Source organism: Boleophthalmus pectinirostris, unplaced genomic scaffold, assembly GCF_026225935.1.
Source record: "Boleophthalmus pectinirostris isolate CB_2022bp ecotype Guang Dong unplaced genomic scaffold, ASM2622593v1 HiC_scaffold_13, whole genome shotgun sequence".
Taxonomy (NCBI): Eukaryota; Metazoa; Chordata; class Actinopteri; order Gobiiformes; family Gobiidae; genus Boleophthalmus; species Boleophthalmus pectinirostris.
Genome location: NW_026571036.1, coordinates 19,651,426 through 19,668,569, shown reverse-complemented (window position 1 = coordinate 19,668,569; position 17,144 = coordinate 19,651,426). Strand labels below are relative to the sequence as shown.

The window sequence follows — 17,144 nt, the reverse complement described above, 5'->3', positions numbered from 1 at the left end:
TGGGTCTGAAAAACAGCCTTAAGTGTTTGCTATAATTGCTGAGACTAATAGAGAAACTAATGAAGCAGTTTTAGAAGAATAAAACTGGTGTCTGCCTCTCACCTCTGAAAATACATGAGTGCCAAATTAGCAAATGATGACTGCCGTAAACAGCTACAAATTACCCATGTGCTCCGAGTGACATGATGCGATTTCCAAAAAAGAAATCAAAATGGCACCGCACTTATCTCTACCAAACACCTTGTAGCTCCTTGAGAGAAACTTAACGCCTGTCGTCAGTAATGATAAACATGTACTAAACCACTCTTACATGAAATACCTCGAACTGTAGGCAGGCAAAAATAAGCACACGGATACACGCTTTTAACTTCAGGGGGAAAAAATAAAAGTTCTGTATTCTGGCAAATCATCTGTATTCATTTAATTATCCGTAAGCAAATTGATCGAAAGTTTTTGGGCATGGGACCAAAGGTAAATCAAAGCCTAAAAATCAAGAAGCTAATGTACACAAGCAGTCTTCAATGGAGCTTTTGATGGCGAGCATATGTCCCATAGAAGATACAGTGTTTACGTTTGTATAGGACTGTTTACATCCAGAAAGACTTGCACTTCTGCTTTTGTCTACAGGTGCCAACAAGGGACAAAAGTCAAACATGACAGATCAAAGCTACACATGAGGGACAAAAGATGAAAGAGGCCGATGTGGAAAAGCCCATTTGTGCGAGTTTTGTGCTCCACTGCTGTAAAAGGCATCAGGCACCTCAGCCAGAAGAAGCCATTTTCCAAAACACTGAATTACTAGATGGCCAGAGTAGCATTGGAGCAAAAATGTTCTCTCTTCCAGTAAACAGTAAATATGTGTAATGTGTAGTATTATTGTATCTCAGGCTTTTCATGATTAGATGTGGTTGCCATGAAGAGGAAAATGGCCAATTTGCATGTAGACGTATAGGCTCCAATGTCATGAATAAAATACTTCAAGGTTCAATATTATGCAAAATTGATTTCTTGTGAGCTTTAATCCATGTTTAATGTTGTTACCTCCTCAAAAACATACCTGGAGTTGTGTTTTGTTTCATTTACACATGTTTGAGTAACCCTATTTTATTAGACTGTCTACATCTCCATAACTCAAAATGTTTTGTTCCATCTTGTGAAGTGGTAGTTTTCAAGTTAACAGCTAACTTTTACATTTTGTTTCGTAGAGAGAGATCATCCAAATCATTCTGGTGAGGGTGAAACACTTCCTGTATTACCACATGACATCACAAGGTGGAACAGAGTACTTTCAATCTCAAAATATGCAGAGTCTGTGTGTGAATGAAACAAAAACAGCTCCAGATATGTTTTTTGATGAGTAAACATTATAACATATATCAGAAAATAGAGTAACATGGGCCCTTTAAAGAGGTGGTACAGTGGTTGTCTTAAAACCATAAGGTCACTGCTTAAATTGAGACAAATTCTGTTGTAGTGTCCTTGGGATGTCCTTGGGCAAGACGCTTTTGCCATTCACTTTTTCATGCATGCAGGTGATGGTCAGAGAAGCAGATCAGCAAATTTCTCAGTCAGTCTGCCCCAAAACAACTCTGGCTATGGTTTCCATGGTTTCCAAAAATTAATACAGTTATCACTAGTGGCTTATGTTGAATGAAAGTGCGGCCTGGAGTGTGCTTTTCTGCCCGTTTAGTCATAAAGAGCCTGCAGACAGATTTGTGGCGCAGTCTTTGATTAGCCAAAGTCAAGGTACTTTATTTTATTACAGTATGTGAAAACTCTGTGACTGCGGCAATTGCTGTTAGAAAAATAGCTCAAAATGGTTGATTAAATGATTAAATGGAGGAGTGATTAAACTGTCAGTACTGTGCTGAAACAGGGAGCACAATGTGAGCTGAATGCCAAAATCAATGTATTTACCCAGAGGCTCATTAATTCTATTTTCTCCTTCTATATGCAACACTGACCACACTAAACAAAGAAAACCAATGGAAAGAGGAACTGAGGCCATGGGATCTGAACATGAAAGAGGAAAGCAATAAATGATTCTGATAGTGTAAGACAACAGAATCAAGCCATAACAAAGTCCATTATAAACTCCAACTTGAATGACATGAAATGAAGTGACTCAGTAAAATGTATGACCAAAATGTTCCTTCAAGTCAAGTTAAAATTCTCTGTAAATTTACCTTTACTAAACTATTGCTTAAAATGTGCACTTAAAGGTCCCATATTAGGCTATTTTCTTTTCTATAATGTTGTTTCCTCATCAAAAACCTACTTGGAGCTGTGTTTTGTTTCCATTCACACATATTTAACACACAAGCCCTGAATATTTAGGCTCTGAGTTCTTTTCTCAAACAGAAAACACTGTGCTCCACTGTGTTTTTAAACTCCATACACCTTCACTAGAATCATTAGAATGATTTCAACATGATTTCAAACCTGGAATTGCCAATCTCTACAGATCAAAAGGTGAAAGGTAGAAATTAACTTGAAAACTACCACTTCATGACATCACAATAAAAAACAGAGCATTTTGCACTTTGGAGATGTAGACAAACTAATTATTAAGGGTTACTCAACTCAACTTTACTTCAGTTTTTGAGGAGATAACAGCATTGTAACATGACTAAAACCTCACGAGAGTCAATTTAGATCAATTTCACATAACATGAGACCTTTGAATGTGAAGGTTATATTCTATTGTCATGAATGTTACAGTAAGGCATTAAACCTGTTTATATCCACAGTGAGAAGTAGATCTGTATTAATCATATCTTTGGAGAGGCGCTTCTGCTCACAGTAAGAATCTGTTTATGTTCTGTTTAGGGTATTTTTATGATGCACAAAAAGTACTGAGCATCTTTTATCTTTCCTACCTACCTTTTCTGTTTCCATTGTTGCTACTCCCTTCATGATGATGTCTATTAGTAGAAATGTACTTTTAAGTGTTTCACAGCAGCTACATAATCGATGAAACTATTGGATTTACTATTTGGGAGCACACTTTCGAGTCAGTTTGCTAGGAGAGAATAGGGGACAGTGTCAAAAGAGCATTCAGGGTTTACAACAGGCATTTCCAGTAAAAGCCACCAGGCTAATTGTCTGTGACCTTTGCAAAGCTGACAGTCTAAAAGCCCTCACTGAAGTTACGCATTCAAACATTTGGCCTAGAGACTCCACACAGACTTCACACAGGTCTGCTTTGTCCATTTTGCACAAACTGAACATGGCTTTCGGGCTTGGTCACCTTGAGATGATATTAGAGTTCAAATGGTGCTGAAAGCCGGACAGATGGGGGCTGTTAAGAGGAAGTGAGTGTGTGCATTTGTGCGACAATTCAAAGACAGGTTCTCCAAAGCCAAACTGAAATATAAAAGCACATAGACGTCACCTCTGCCTACGCTGTAACAAATATGGAAATGATTATGTAAATGGAAGCGTAATGCCTAAATCTAATTAGAAAGACCTTTGTTTTTCACTCCCCTTTTGACATTCACCATATCATAGAATCTAACAGTTACAGTAACCTACAATAATCATTGGTGTGTGTTTATATGCACAAAATAAATCTGATCATCAAAACTGGATTTTTGGAAGACAAAGTTTTAAATTTTACAATTTTTCCACTGTTATTAACATTTTCACTTTCATTTTTGTCTTTGCCAAATTTGTTTGCCCTTTTTCCCCAATTCCCCTTGTCAAAACCTGCACATGTATGAAGAGTAAGAAAGAAATCAGACCCCACATTTACACGGCATTTCAAGAATCTGAACTCCAGAAATCAGATAATGATCAGAGTTTTGGTGTGAATTTTTAAATACATCCACTGTTTTATTTGTCAGTTTTTCTCTGAACCTAAGGAAACATTTGCAGACACAGAGAGAACTTGCAGATACCACACAGAGAGGCTTTGACTGGTCCGGGAATTGAACCAGCTACCAAGTGGTGTGAGGCCAAAGTGACATGGGATCACACTGTAAAGCCCCATGGATCAATCTTAGTTTTCCATCATCACATCACCCAAAAGATATCATACTTCTTCATTTGAATCTAATGCAAGCATGTCTATAATGGCTTAGTGGAAAGGTGTTGGGATGTAGAAACTGAAAAAAGTCCAATTTAACCCTTCACTCTCTGATCTCCATACAAAGTAAAAGTAATAAAGTACTTGAGTACTTGGGGGTTTTAGCAAACATAACATACAAATACGAAACTCTTCTAACTCTTTCAGCTTTATTAGACCTCAAAATCTCAGCAAAATACTTTTTACTCTTTAAGTACATTTTTAAATGGTTATACTTTTAACACATGATACTTTTACTTGAGTATCCTTTGTGCTTCCATATCTGTACTGTGTAACTTTTCTGGTAGAGGGTCTGACACCTGCTGTTTTTTTTTTCCATAGAAATGTTATAATTTTGTCTGGAATGTCCCATTATGGCATTAAACATGTGTTTTTACTGACCTAAAAACTTGCTTGTTGTTGTAAGTGGGCTCACCTCTCCGTAGGTCTGACATGTAACTGGGCCCTGCAGCTTCACCGGCTGTCTCCGTAGAGATAAATAAGTGTAATGCCATACTGTGGAACATTCCAGGCAGTATCTCCATGGAGACAACCAGGTGACAGACCCTCCACCAGAAAAGTTACACAGTGCAACTTTAAGTAACAACATTGAGTATTTCTTCCAGCACTGCTGTATATACTGTAAAAGTTCTATCTTTACCCATTTTGACATATGCAAAATAAATCATCTGAATTCCTGTCACACAGAGAGAAAACGCTGCTTAATAACAACATTCCAAATGAGAGTCTAATGTATCCTCTCTCCATCTGAATTAGAATGCCATCATTACTATTCCGACTGGGGAATTATACACTCCATCAGCTGGAATAAGCAGTTTTCCACCAACGAACCAGCATCCTGTGTGACGCATGTGTAATCTTTATCGACAAAAACAAGCTATGCACACTCACACACACACACATAGCCTGACGACATAGTAAAAGGTTCATACTTTTAAGCCTCGAGTAATTTACCACGGCAACAGAACGCAAGTTTCTACAAAAAGTGCTCGATGTGCAGAAATGTGTAACAGGCACATGCAGAATACAGAAGTGGATCTGTGAGGGAACATGTAATCTAATACATAATAAATGGTCCCTGCCTCAACATGTGTTTCATATGGTCAGTTTACCAAAACAAACAAAGCTGCAACTGTTTTAATTGCTTAACTTTTGTGCATAGAACTGCTTAGGAAGAAATGTTTAAAGGTGCGGTACGAAACTTTTTTTGGTGGAGGGGCCTATCTCCATGGAGACAAGCAGTTAACGTGACCATGCCAAGTTACAGGTCCATTCTATGAGGTGACTCCACTCTCAGTAAGACTGCATATTTTAAAGGTCTTTTTGCAATACAATATATAATACAATATATGTGTGTAGTCTAAAATACATGGGAGTCTGTAAATTTGTATCTGCCCTCACATTTAATAAAAAAAAAAAAGTTGTATAGAGGCTACTAAATGTGTGTTGTATGCACTATGCACACTCCTTAGAAGAGGAAAAACAGTCCGTTGTGCAGTTAACATTCCTCTAACAACTTTTGGCTGGTAGCTGCTCGGTTAAATCATCTGCTAACAGAGGCATGTGGCTCTCAAATCTTGTTTACTTCATAATTTTAGCATGTAAACAACCAACATGCAGGCTTTCCGATACGTCCAGATTGTTCAGTGTACTGAGACCCAAATATTGAGAGAGGAGAGATGGTGCAGCAGACAGCATGTACCAGCACCATTCATACTCCCGCTGTTATCTAGAGCATCTTAAGTGCATCCATTTGTATTGACGCTCCCAGTGGGGAATTAGGCCCTAACCCTGCAACGCTGCTCTCCTCCATTACAGCTTTACAGGGCTACAAAATGTTTTCCACCTATGTTGAAATGAGACACGATGGATGGAAAATCTGAATCAGAGTACACCCACTTCAATAACGCTTTTATAATGGAAGTAATAAACACTTTACTGTAGAACATGGAAACATAGGGAGCAATTGTATTTATTATCACATTAAATATTATTTCAGCTGGTGAGACATTTTGGATGTTTTGTCGTTTTGAGTGGTTGGGGGTGGTTTATGTAAAAAGCCTAAAAAAGAGTGTTATGAAACCAGCTCAATCACCTAAAACTATGCATAATCACATCAGAATTTGAATGGAAATCAGACACATTGTTCTAAACAGAGGCAGCATATGCTCATTGCATGCATTATCATGTTTCAGAAGAATGCAATAATCATCTAGTCTATGTGACAGCTAGCTATGTCCATACAGTCTATGATCTGAATGTAAGGCAGGTTTGAAAGCATTATGATCAAAATAAATAATAAAGGTGAACTGCATTCCTGCCACCTGCTGTCCCCATTAAGAAGCTATTGCTGTGCCTGCATGTTCCAGTTTGTTGTTAAATTTCTGTCTTGCATTTATTCCTTTCTTCAAAAATACCTTCTTTCTGTGATTCTCCTTATGGTATCACCTGTCTGTCTCCATGGATGTAGATAAATTTAATACCATACTGTGGAACAATAAAACATTCATCGAGAGAACAATGTGCAACTTTAGATGTCTTCATGAAATCATCTGAGCTACCGCATTTTTCTTTTGAGCAAACTTAGTGGTACAAGTCTTCACTGGCAGATTGATGCTCTTGTTCACAGTCTCTCTCCTAAGTGGAAGCCCCCCTTGCATTCTTCTCATCCGAGTTTGAGCCAACAGCCGGAGGGCACAATCACCCAGCTGAAAGCCAATCAAGCAGCTTATTAAACATGACACTGTGAGCGCACTTGATACAGGGAAGGACGCGGGCTCCAGGGCCATGTGCCAATTAGGAAAATCCGATCCATCATCTCTGCGGACGTGATCAAGCTCTCATTTATGTCTTTTGCACAAATCTTTTCTCCGGCGCCGGAAACTGCAAGGGCCCAAACAACCGGACCAAAGACCACTTGACTCTTGTAAAGATAATACTGGTTACACGTGATCGGGTAGAATGACATTACATGATTATGATATGCTGTAAAAACTGCCAATAAATACCTTGTATCAAGTGATTTAAGTTGTTTTCTTGCTCCTCTGGTTCACCTCTTTCACCTATTTTTTATTTCTTTGATATATTAGTTTAGCATTAATATCATCCAGCTTTTGTGGCTTTACTTCCCTTATGTGAAGTTACTTAATAAAGCGTTAAGTACAGTACACTCTCAGCAATATCGCACAGTCTGTGTGTCCTTGGGTACTTGTAATTTCCCTGTTTGAGTGGTGATCAGAAGGCTATATACAGAATCACAGTTAAAGAGTGAATGAATAACAAATGCACCAAATTGTAAAAAGCATCAATAAAAGTGCTACAATGAAGTGGCTATATGAGCTTTTAATCATTTTATAATGGTGTTCCCTCATCAGCAGCTTACTAAGAGTTATATTTCAACTGATCTGTGCATGTTTGATTAAAACTGCATTGTCCTGCATTTTAGTTTTGAGTGCTCAGAAAATGTTTGTTTTCAACTACCCCCTATCTCCACCCTGCGTGCTGTACTTACTTGTTAGGTTATTTTATTTGCCATTCGTAGCACACTGGAAAAACATGTGCAAAAAATCAATACAGACAACATATAGCATTGTGAAACAAGATACAGAGATAAGTAGGCAAAATTCACCAAATTTAGATTCAAATGGTTAAAAATCAATTTCTGCTGCTTGTGATAAAATGTCACTATCTATGTTCAGGACTAATGATGCATGTTTAATACTAAATACCCAAACTTAAGGGACGTACCACACACATAATTGGTTAGATTGAATGTCACTCATTCTCTTCAAATTCTCCCATTCACAAACAGCTCACAGTGACACTACTATAGATTATATAGGGGATTCTCACTGGTCCAAAAGCTTACAGTCCATTACAGTATAGCAGCTTTGCACATTATCTTCCCCTTTGAAAATAGTCTTTGACATCTTGTCCCGCTGGCCACAGTCGGTCTCACGGAGCAGTTTCAAAAATAAACAGAAGCCAGACAGTTTACACACCGAGAGCCCACTCCAGTCAGCTATTCATCACAATTTAGCCCCAGCATTAGGTGCTAAGGGACAATCAGAGCCTCTCCAAAACACAGACACTGCAGACACTTCTCCTCCCATGGCACTCATCTCATCCTCTATTTGTCAGCAAACTCTCCAGCCACTTTAATTTGGGCTATATGTTTACAGCATCAAATCTAGTTCTTCAAATTAGGGTATTACTTTCTATTTATTATATTTTGATATCGAAGTGTTTCTTAACATTCATCGTTATGGAATATTGAAGTTTTTTGTGTTTGGCATGATCAAGATCAATTTATGTCCATTACAAGTGATGCTGTGTTAAAATGTGAATGTGAAAGAGGGGATTTGTCAAAACTCCCATCTGAAACAATGTCAACAATATGATATAGAGCAGGGGTGGGCAATTATTTTTTTCATGGGGCCACATGAAAAACAGAAAATGTTGTGGAGGGCAGGGCCAAAATGCTTAACTCAATTCTGCATAATATTAATTGCATTTCTTTATTAAAAAAAGACTGGTAAGATTAGAAAGAGTTTATGTTATGACTAAGCAATGAAAAAGTCGGGTTGCCTTACAAAAAATGTCATTAAAACACCTCTAAAATAAAAGCAGTGCAGCTTTAGCCCCTGAATGGCATATGTTTATTTTGTAATTCCAAATTAGCTTAAAGGAGCCATTCAGAGTCAACCAAAGGGCCATATGTGGCCCGGGAGCTGTACAATGCCAAGGTCTGATACGGAGTAAACATGTGGACAGTGACACAGGCCTGTAGCACCACCTACTGACAGCATCTATTATTTATTTTCGCATGCTTATTTCACAATATATTTTTTGTGTTATTCTAATAGATACAAATATAGTAATAATACAACCAACCTGTTAATTAGTGTAAATATAATGTAAGTATAATATAAATATAGCAAATGTTGCACGGTTCACCTCTGCTGCAGTGACAGTCAACGCAACATACTCAGGGTGATATTAACTCGTAAATTTTGATCTATCGAAGTTTATCGCTATTTACAAAAACATTTACTTAAAACTTGTAGGCAAACCACAGCCAATTTTTCACCCCTCTAGAGGAGGAAATGCAATCACTGGCACTGTCACTTTGTAATCTTTTTTCTTTTCTTTTCAAAATTAAGTAGTTTTTACATGTAACAAAATATTTTGCTACATGTAACCAGGTATGTCCACCAGCAGAGGGAGCCAACACGATACTTTAATAAATAGGCCTCCAAAAATAAACCGAAGTGCGTTTAAGTCTGCCTTGTAACAGCTGATTCGACCTTTGATACAGAATCCTAACTTATTAGACCAAAATCAGATGCACAAAAACATTGGTTTAGTCTACCAAATGTAAAAATAATTTATTGACCACAGAGCTACAAACACAAATTAAGCCTACTGGACAATGGGACACATTTGAGTAGTGATGTTTGTGAGTGTAAAGTTAAAGTCCACATAGAGGCAGTGCCACAGTTTGTTGATATGACTTCTTTCATTGTAACAAGCAGCACAAGTCCAGTCCACCCGGCAACAGCAGCAATGGGAAACCTGAAAGAACATAACACTTGTGAAACAAAACAGAACACCCTGTCTACAATGTAACATTTATTACTGGCCTATAGAGGGACAATATAACATTTAAGCCTATGTCAGTGATTTAGGTTTAGAGCTATAACGAAAAAAATAGAATGGAATAGAGAGTGTACAGATCTTGGCCTAGACATGTGAATGTAACCAGTGTGTTACACGGACGTACAGTGGCTGTACCCTTCAGGACAGATCTATTTTCTTTTGCGTCTCGGACAGTTTGTCTTGTAGCCGTTTTTTCCTCCAGTCTAGAAACTTCCTCCTCATCCTGTTGGCCTGCCAGCCCGCCACGAAGCCCGCAGCAAAGGAGATCACCACCGCCACTTGGAGCGTCCTCTCCGACACTTCTGCCATATTCACCTCTGTCTGACAGATGCACGCATTTCTCTGTAAACCGCACACACTGATCAGGCTGCTCCTCAAGCAGGAAGTGTTATTCACGCGAGAACCAACGAGATTCTCGTAAGAGTTCTTTAGTGTAGCCGAGGCTACACAGTATCCCCACAGAAAATCAAACATAAGAAACTAGTAGAACTACTAAATATGATATGTAAACATGAAATATACACTGGCACATAGGTGTGTTGCCTAATAAAACAAAAATAATCTTAGACTGAGTAGGCCTATGGCTAAACAGATATACAGATCTTATAGCCTATGTAACCTTTAAACTAAATGTATCCTTGCCCTAAATTTAATTTGCTAGTAATAAAAAAAAAACAACGCATTAACAAGAAGGAAACTAAATTAAACCACCACTGAGGAATTCCTACATGGTGCATCCCTATGCGTACAATATTATTTTAAGTAGCATGCCTCGTAAGTAATTAAGCCTATATAATACACTAAACAATGACAATGTTTGATAGGTCACATAATTTTAATGTCTCAGGTCATACAAAAACATGCTGTAGCATGTGGCATGTAGTACGCAGATTGCACAGGTCTATTTAATAACAGTATTGTGTATATATTTGATTGACATTGTGCTGGTTTTGATAAAAAATTTTTTTTTTTGCACAGGTTTAACCAAAAACTACTTCAGAAAAAATCTAAATGTTTATTCTAGCTGTTGTTATAACTTGAGAGGACTTCCTGTTAGAATGCACAGTTGTGGGAAAGTCTAAAGTAGTGGTTTGTGGTGATTCATTTTGACAATGACAAAGCAATCACAAAAACAGGCTACAGTATTCAATGTGTTTTAATGCTATTGTGTGTCCTTGATGTAGTTCTGTATATTGTGTGGCAATAAAATCACTTCAGCTGCAAATCCAAAAGATGTAAGAGTTCAAAAACATTATAACAATAGAAAAGTATTAAAACAATTGAAAGAGTATATACAACACCTAAAATTGACAAATATGGCAATAACTTAAAGCACCATTTTGTTATTGTTTTTATATTGTTGCTCTGAGGTATTGATATGTTGTCTGTTGGTAGCACAGATTTGCTGAACGCAGCTCAAATATCGCACCGGTCCATTCAAAGCTGTACGATATGTTGAAGTCAATGCTATAGACATACTTTGACAATTTTTTCTATTGTATGCTTATGTTCCTTTTGTTGCCAGATGTAAGAGCCTTGTGCTCTATAAAGTCTATTCCTGGCACCAGCTACAGTTGCAGGTTTGAGCTCCCCCATAAATCAGGAGCGACTCTGTTTGAGTTTATCGATGTGGTAGCAGAGCTTTAGAGCTGGCCCCAGCTTCAGCCCAAGGTACTTCATCATCATTTCACTTTTCAGCAGGAGCAGAGCATCCCCATCGATTTCCTAAAACAAAAAAGTTTTATTACAAATCAATTCAAATGTAATCTTTACAGTGAATTTCGAGCTGTGGTGAGGTGTTGTGAGTAATTTGTAGACATAGGGTCACCACTTCCAATTGTAAAAACAGTATTGTATTATAAAAAGAGCGAGAACAAAACAGAGAGACTGGAATAGCAATAACTAATCATATTACAATAATGAATGTCAGTTTATAGATTTGTCAGTATAGAGATCCTTTGCAGCTGACATTATCAACATTCCCTAGGGGTGTGAAGCTAACTGGAAGCAATGCTCTGTTAGAAAGTCTGTTACTCAAGCTAGATGTAAATTACACTTAATCTGAGCTTTATTTTGATTAGAAAAAGATATCTTGGCTGGAACTACAACAGGTGAGCTGATTTGTGCGCTTAAATAAGTCAGTTAGTCACTCTCACATTTCTGTTGAAAATCAAACAAACTAAACAGGACAATGAATGCTTGTATTGATATGTTGTTTACGTCCATTTTTTAATTTTTTCTTCTGTTTTTTTAATTAATTAATTAATTTTTTTACTGTTCAAACTAATTGCTTCTCGTGGGATTAATAAAGTTGTCTGAATCTGAATTTGAAGATCTCTATGTGTTTGCTAATGTGTGTATTGTGTCACCATGGTAACTACTGAACATTCTGCAAATAGAGATACAGGTAGAACACCCCCAGCGTGATATCACTTCCAAGCATTAATAAAAAGTCTATGGTCTTTGTGGGAAAATTTTTTTACAAATCTTTCTTTTTATACAATTCATGTGGATTCAATAGAATAAAAAAAATAATAATAACAAGGGGACAGGGACCTACACAGGTACAGGACAATAAAAAGACGGACAAGTGTCGACCCTATAGGTGTGCCACATTTACATAGACTTACATGTTTCCTGAAGGTGTCTGCGTGAGGACCCAGTGCTTGTGGATCTGCGTCTTGGATGAACCACACCACCTCCTCCACCCCCCAGGTGGAAGGGTCTTTATCAGAGAGACGCTTGCTCTCCCCAGCCTCTAGCACTGAGCTGTACCCTGGGAGGAGTTAAAAACAGAATAGGTGCTTGTTCATAATGTAGATGTTAATTATATCAGAATATTCAAACTCAAATGTTGACTAATACATAAAGAAAAATTTATGACTGCAAATTCTGAACAGAACAAGAAAAATATCAAAAAAAAAAAAAAAACTTTTCCACCTTCTTTGGCCCCACTCACTGACAAGTTTCATTTAAACAGTGAACTAAAGAAAAGTCTCACTGCTAAAATACTAGCCTGACTTGTGTAAACCACTGTGTGCACCACTGTCAGCAATGTGTCCCTTCACTCAGTGGCTTGAATGCAGCTTTGTAGTCTGCTTTGCTGTTATGATCAGAAAATGTCTGCTATGTGTGTGTGGACTTTGATCTCTCAAGAGGAAGTCAAAACCACAGGTTCACAAACTTCTCACCCCAAGTAAGAAAGTCATCTGTCTGAGTACCACCAAATCTAAACCAGGTCTAAAACATGCCTATATTAAGTCTATACTACAACATGATGAATAGTTCTAGAAATAACCCAAAGAAGGACAAAAATTTTAACAAAAGTGACTAAAAAAACAAACACAAGAAACGCAAACCTTGCGTACATCAGTACATGTACCACAGTTTGAGAAACACTGGCCTAAACTAAAGCAAGGTGCAGGGTTATTTAATCATACCAAAGTTGACCTGGGACCCCTCACCATTCCTGTTGGTCTCCTGAAAACATCTTGGGCTTGAGGCCTGTCTACACAGGCACAGGAGTGGGACAACTGCTGCTGCGGAAACCAAAGGCGCGTTTGGGGTGGTACTGAGGAGGCATGCGGCTGAAGGCAGAGTCACTGGGGTCATGAGCGTAGCGCTTGGACTCGACTGGGTCACACAGATACTCATCTGGAGTAGTTGTCTCTGCTGCAAAAACAAGAAAAGGCTAAATCAGTCCATAGTTTAATAATGCAATGTGTGAATCTATTTGAACTAGCTCCAGATAAACAGATTTGTCAAAATGCCAAATTCATATCGATCAGTCATTCCTCTCACTGTGGTTCATGGTCATCTTATTTGAAGGTGCACTATGTAACTTTTCTAGTGGCCACTTTTGTTTGTCCCCTCTGTTGTTGTTATCAATTTGGCTGGAATGTTCCACAGAATATTGCACTAAACTTCTTTGTCTACATGGAGACAAGCAGGCAACTCTTTAAGTCATACCTGTGGAGAAGCAACCCTGCTCCCAATAAAAACACACGTTTTTCTGCAAGTATTTCTGAGCAATAAAAGCACCTGTGATTGAATAAATATAACACGGATTAGTTTAATGCCATGTTGTGGAACAGTCCAGGCAAAGCATTAACATCTTTCAAGAGAAACAAGCAGGTGGTGGACTTAGTTACATAGTGGTACATTTTTCCAATTCCATCATGCAGTTATGGATTTGTATGAAGAGTTTTATTGGATGAAAAAACTCCACTGAAATGTAAATTTTTATCAGAAAATTATGCACATAATTTATAGCACATGATAGAGTCATTTATTGGCTTAATTCTCCTCTGTACAATTTGACATAAACCTCAGGGAAGAGGATTATATGTCTACATTTTAACATCAAACGCCCCATTTTCCCCAGAACAAAGGCACAAGCTGTGGTCCTTGACATGTCAAATTGCCTACTCCATCTCAAACATTCTTAAGGCTATCTTAAATATTTGCTTATTCATATCAGGGCAGACTGCAGGGAGCGGAGACATGAAAAATGACTGAATATATTTTAGATAAGGATAGAAAGCAGAATTTTCCGCAGAGTTTCAATGGGTAATACATCATAAGGGAAAATTCTGATATAATTTATTGAAAGCATGCATTCTATTCAAACCCCCCACAGGTATTTATTGTTTTGATCTAACAAAGAGCAGACAATATCTAAAAGAGCATTCCCACAGCATGTCACTAGTGTATACAATGAACAAAGAAAGAACAACAGTGACACATGTACAAACATCTAGTAGAATATAGGCCACAGAGCACAGCAGCAAGGGAGATGTCAAAACACTAAAGAGTATTTGTGGATACTGGTAAACTGTAGGAAATGTAAGCAGCATCCCCTGGTTCTATATGCTCAAAGCAGAGAATTATAGCCATAAATATTCATTCTAGTTTGCTTTATCAAATATTAATATTTTTGTTAATTACAAGCAAATTATATCAAGTTAGGGTTGGCCGTACACTACTGCATCCCTCCATCTCCATATAAGGACTCCTCAGTGGGGATCAGATCTTTACCATCGCTGTTCCTATCTCTGCCAGGATCTTCAACATACACAATAGAGTCTTAATACAGATCGATTAATGTAAGTTGAAAATACTGATACTATATGAATTTACCTTCACAATTATTATTATTATTATTATTTTTTTTTCATTAAAAAAAAAAAAGAATTAATCAAAACATACCCAGAGTTGTGTTTTGTTTCATTCAAACATGTTTGAGTAATTCTTTATAATTAGATTCAGGTATGTTTTTGATGAGGAAACAGAATTATAACTTAGATCAGAAAATAGTGAAATATTAGCCCTTTAATATAAAAAGTTGACATTTAATATGAAAAGCTGAAGGTCTGCAAAATTCAAGAGAAATCTGCCAGATGAATTGTTGAATGATTGAATGATTACAGTCCATTGTGCAATACTCAGCCAGCACATTTATAGGTCATTTTCAGCACACTTCTGATGGATTACAAACATTTGAATTGATTATTATAACTGAATGAATAAAGAAAAGTAGAGATGGTCCATTTTTGTCATTATTCCCTTTCAACCGTCACCAGCAACACAATATTCCTTTCTCCCACCATTAAATACTGTATGGCAACAATATCACTGTACGTTCTGAAAACCTCTAATAGCTTTAATGTTCACCTGTGAGGACCTGTGGAGTGGCTGAGTGCGGCACCAGGGCAGCGTCCTGTGGGAGAGAGCCCATCTCTGGCTCAGGGGTGCTGTTCGGGGGAGAGTTAGCCAGCGGGGACAGCAGCATCCTGGGCTTCAGCTGCACACAAACACACATAAACGCACACACGCACACACACACACACACACACACAGGAGATACACATGAATACACCGATCATATCAGATAAGAAGGTGTCACTTTCATACCGCTGCTTATTGAGCTTCTCACACACAAAGCAACAGGAATGCATAAATATTTTAGTATAAAAAAAGAGGAAATCAACCATGGTTTTGTAAAAGAAAAACATCCCAGTATGTAACTCATTAAATATGTATCTGAGCTTTGAGGCTGTTTTCAAAGAGTCTTTTGTTTTGTGCAAAACTGAAAAAACAACAACAAAATCAGCAATTGACAGATTCCTAGATATATTATGAAAAATTTATTTGTCTCCTATACTAGTAAAACAGAATCAGAAAACATTTATTGCCATTGTCAGTGCCATGAAAAAGCCAGGAATTTGCTTTGGTGGTATGCTGCAACATAAAACAATGAAAAATTATACAAAATATATGTGCTATGATAAAATAGAGAGAATAGAATAAAATAAACATGAGCTCTTAATTAATGGCACAGATAGTGGCTAAATGTAACTATAATTAACTTAAATACATTCATACAATATGTTTTAATGAAACAACAAAGATTCACAAGCATGCATGTCCAGAAAAATAAAAAATGTTGCTCCAGTCTGAGGGCATTTGAGGTAAAAGCTATTCTAAATCAATATGCAAATCACACTGCACACTGAGAGGAAGATGTGAGCTGTGGTGGGAAACAGAAAGGTCAAAAGGAGAAGATATGTCTTGTAAGCTAAAATCACAGAGATATAGAGCCTGCTTCCTGTCTCTGAAAATACAGCAATATGTTTACAGTTACATATTTGACACTTTGACGTGATATAAATGCATAAAGTAACGATAATTTTAGGGCTGAGTGATCAAGATTTTATTTCCTCATGTTGATCCATCACAGGTTTCGGTTTTATTATGTTTTGTATTATTAAAGCATATAACTATAACTTCCTACAGAATGTAGACAAGAATTTGAAAAAAATAATAATTGCCTATTAAAAATATAATCATAGCCTATTAACAGAAAAAAGTCAAACAATTCTCTCTAGTCTAAAATCAAACCACGTGCTTTTACCAACTGAGTATGGGCTGCAGATCTGTCGATTCAGACCCAAGAGGATCACTGACAATTAAATGACTGAATCTTGATTTAAATTGAATTGCAAAGTTCTACGATTTAAAGAAAATGCTGACCTTAAAGCCTGGTTTCCTGCCTCTTTTCTTGGGGATCTTGATGGGGGTCACTGTCTCCACGTAGCATCTCTCATATTCCAGTTTACGTATGGGGGGTCTTCCTCTCTTCCTGCCCGGGACCTTACTCTGACCGCTGGTTATAAACTGTGGGCTTAAAGCGGGGGTCTGCATATCCGCGGCAACTGCAACTGAATTCATCTGACCTTGAGCTGTGACAAGACACAGATAGGTAATTTCAATGAGCAGGAAGTGGCGAACTGACACAGCCTTTATCTGGAACGGAAAGAGTCAAGTGAAACTTAGAGGGAAATAGTGCTAGACAAAGCCACATAAAGCTCTGAAGCCCCTCCCCCATCCACAGCTGCAA

General features: G+C 37.6%; 2 protein-coding genes across 2 annotated transcripts; both read right to left on the bottom strand.

Moving 5' to 3' along the window:
- Positions 1-9,448: 9,448 nt before the first annotated feature.
- LOC129407702 (mitoregulin-like) lies at positions 9,449-10,129 on the bottom strand. Its single transcript, XM_055149597.1, has 2 exons — positions 9,870-10,129; positions 9,449-9,661 (listed from the first exon to the last, which is right to left on the bottom strand). The coding sequence occupies exon 1, from the start codon at positions 10,052-10,054 to the stop codon at positions 9,884-9,886; it is 171 nt and encodes a 56-aa protein (XP_055005572.1). The 5' UTR covers positions 10,055-10,129; the 3' UTR covers positions 9,449-9,661; positions 9,870-9,883.
- Positions 10,130-10,883: 754 nt separating this feature from the next.
- On the bottom strand, positions 10,884-17,070 carry scml4 (Scm polycomb group protein like 4). The gene is given in 6 exon segments (XM_055149807.1): positions 10,884-11,470; positions 12,376-12,521; positions 13,210-13,270; positions 13,272-13,417; positions 15,419-15,548; positions 16,778-17,070. Coding segments are annotated over 6 exon segments (807 nt in total). The 5' UTR covers positions 16,976-17,070; the 3' UTR covers positions 10,884-11,344.
- Between the last annotated feature and the right edge of the window lie 74 nt (positions 17,071-17,144).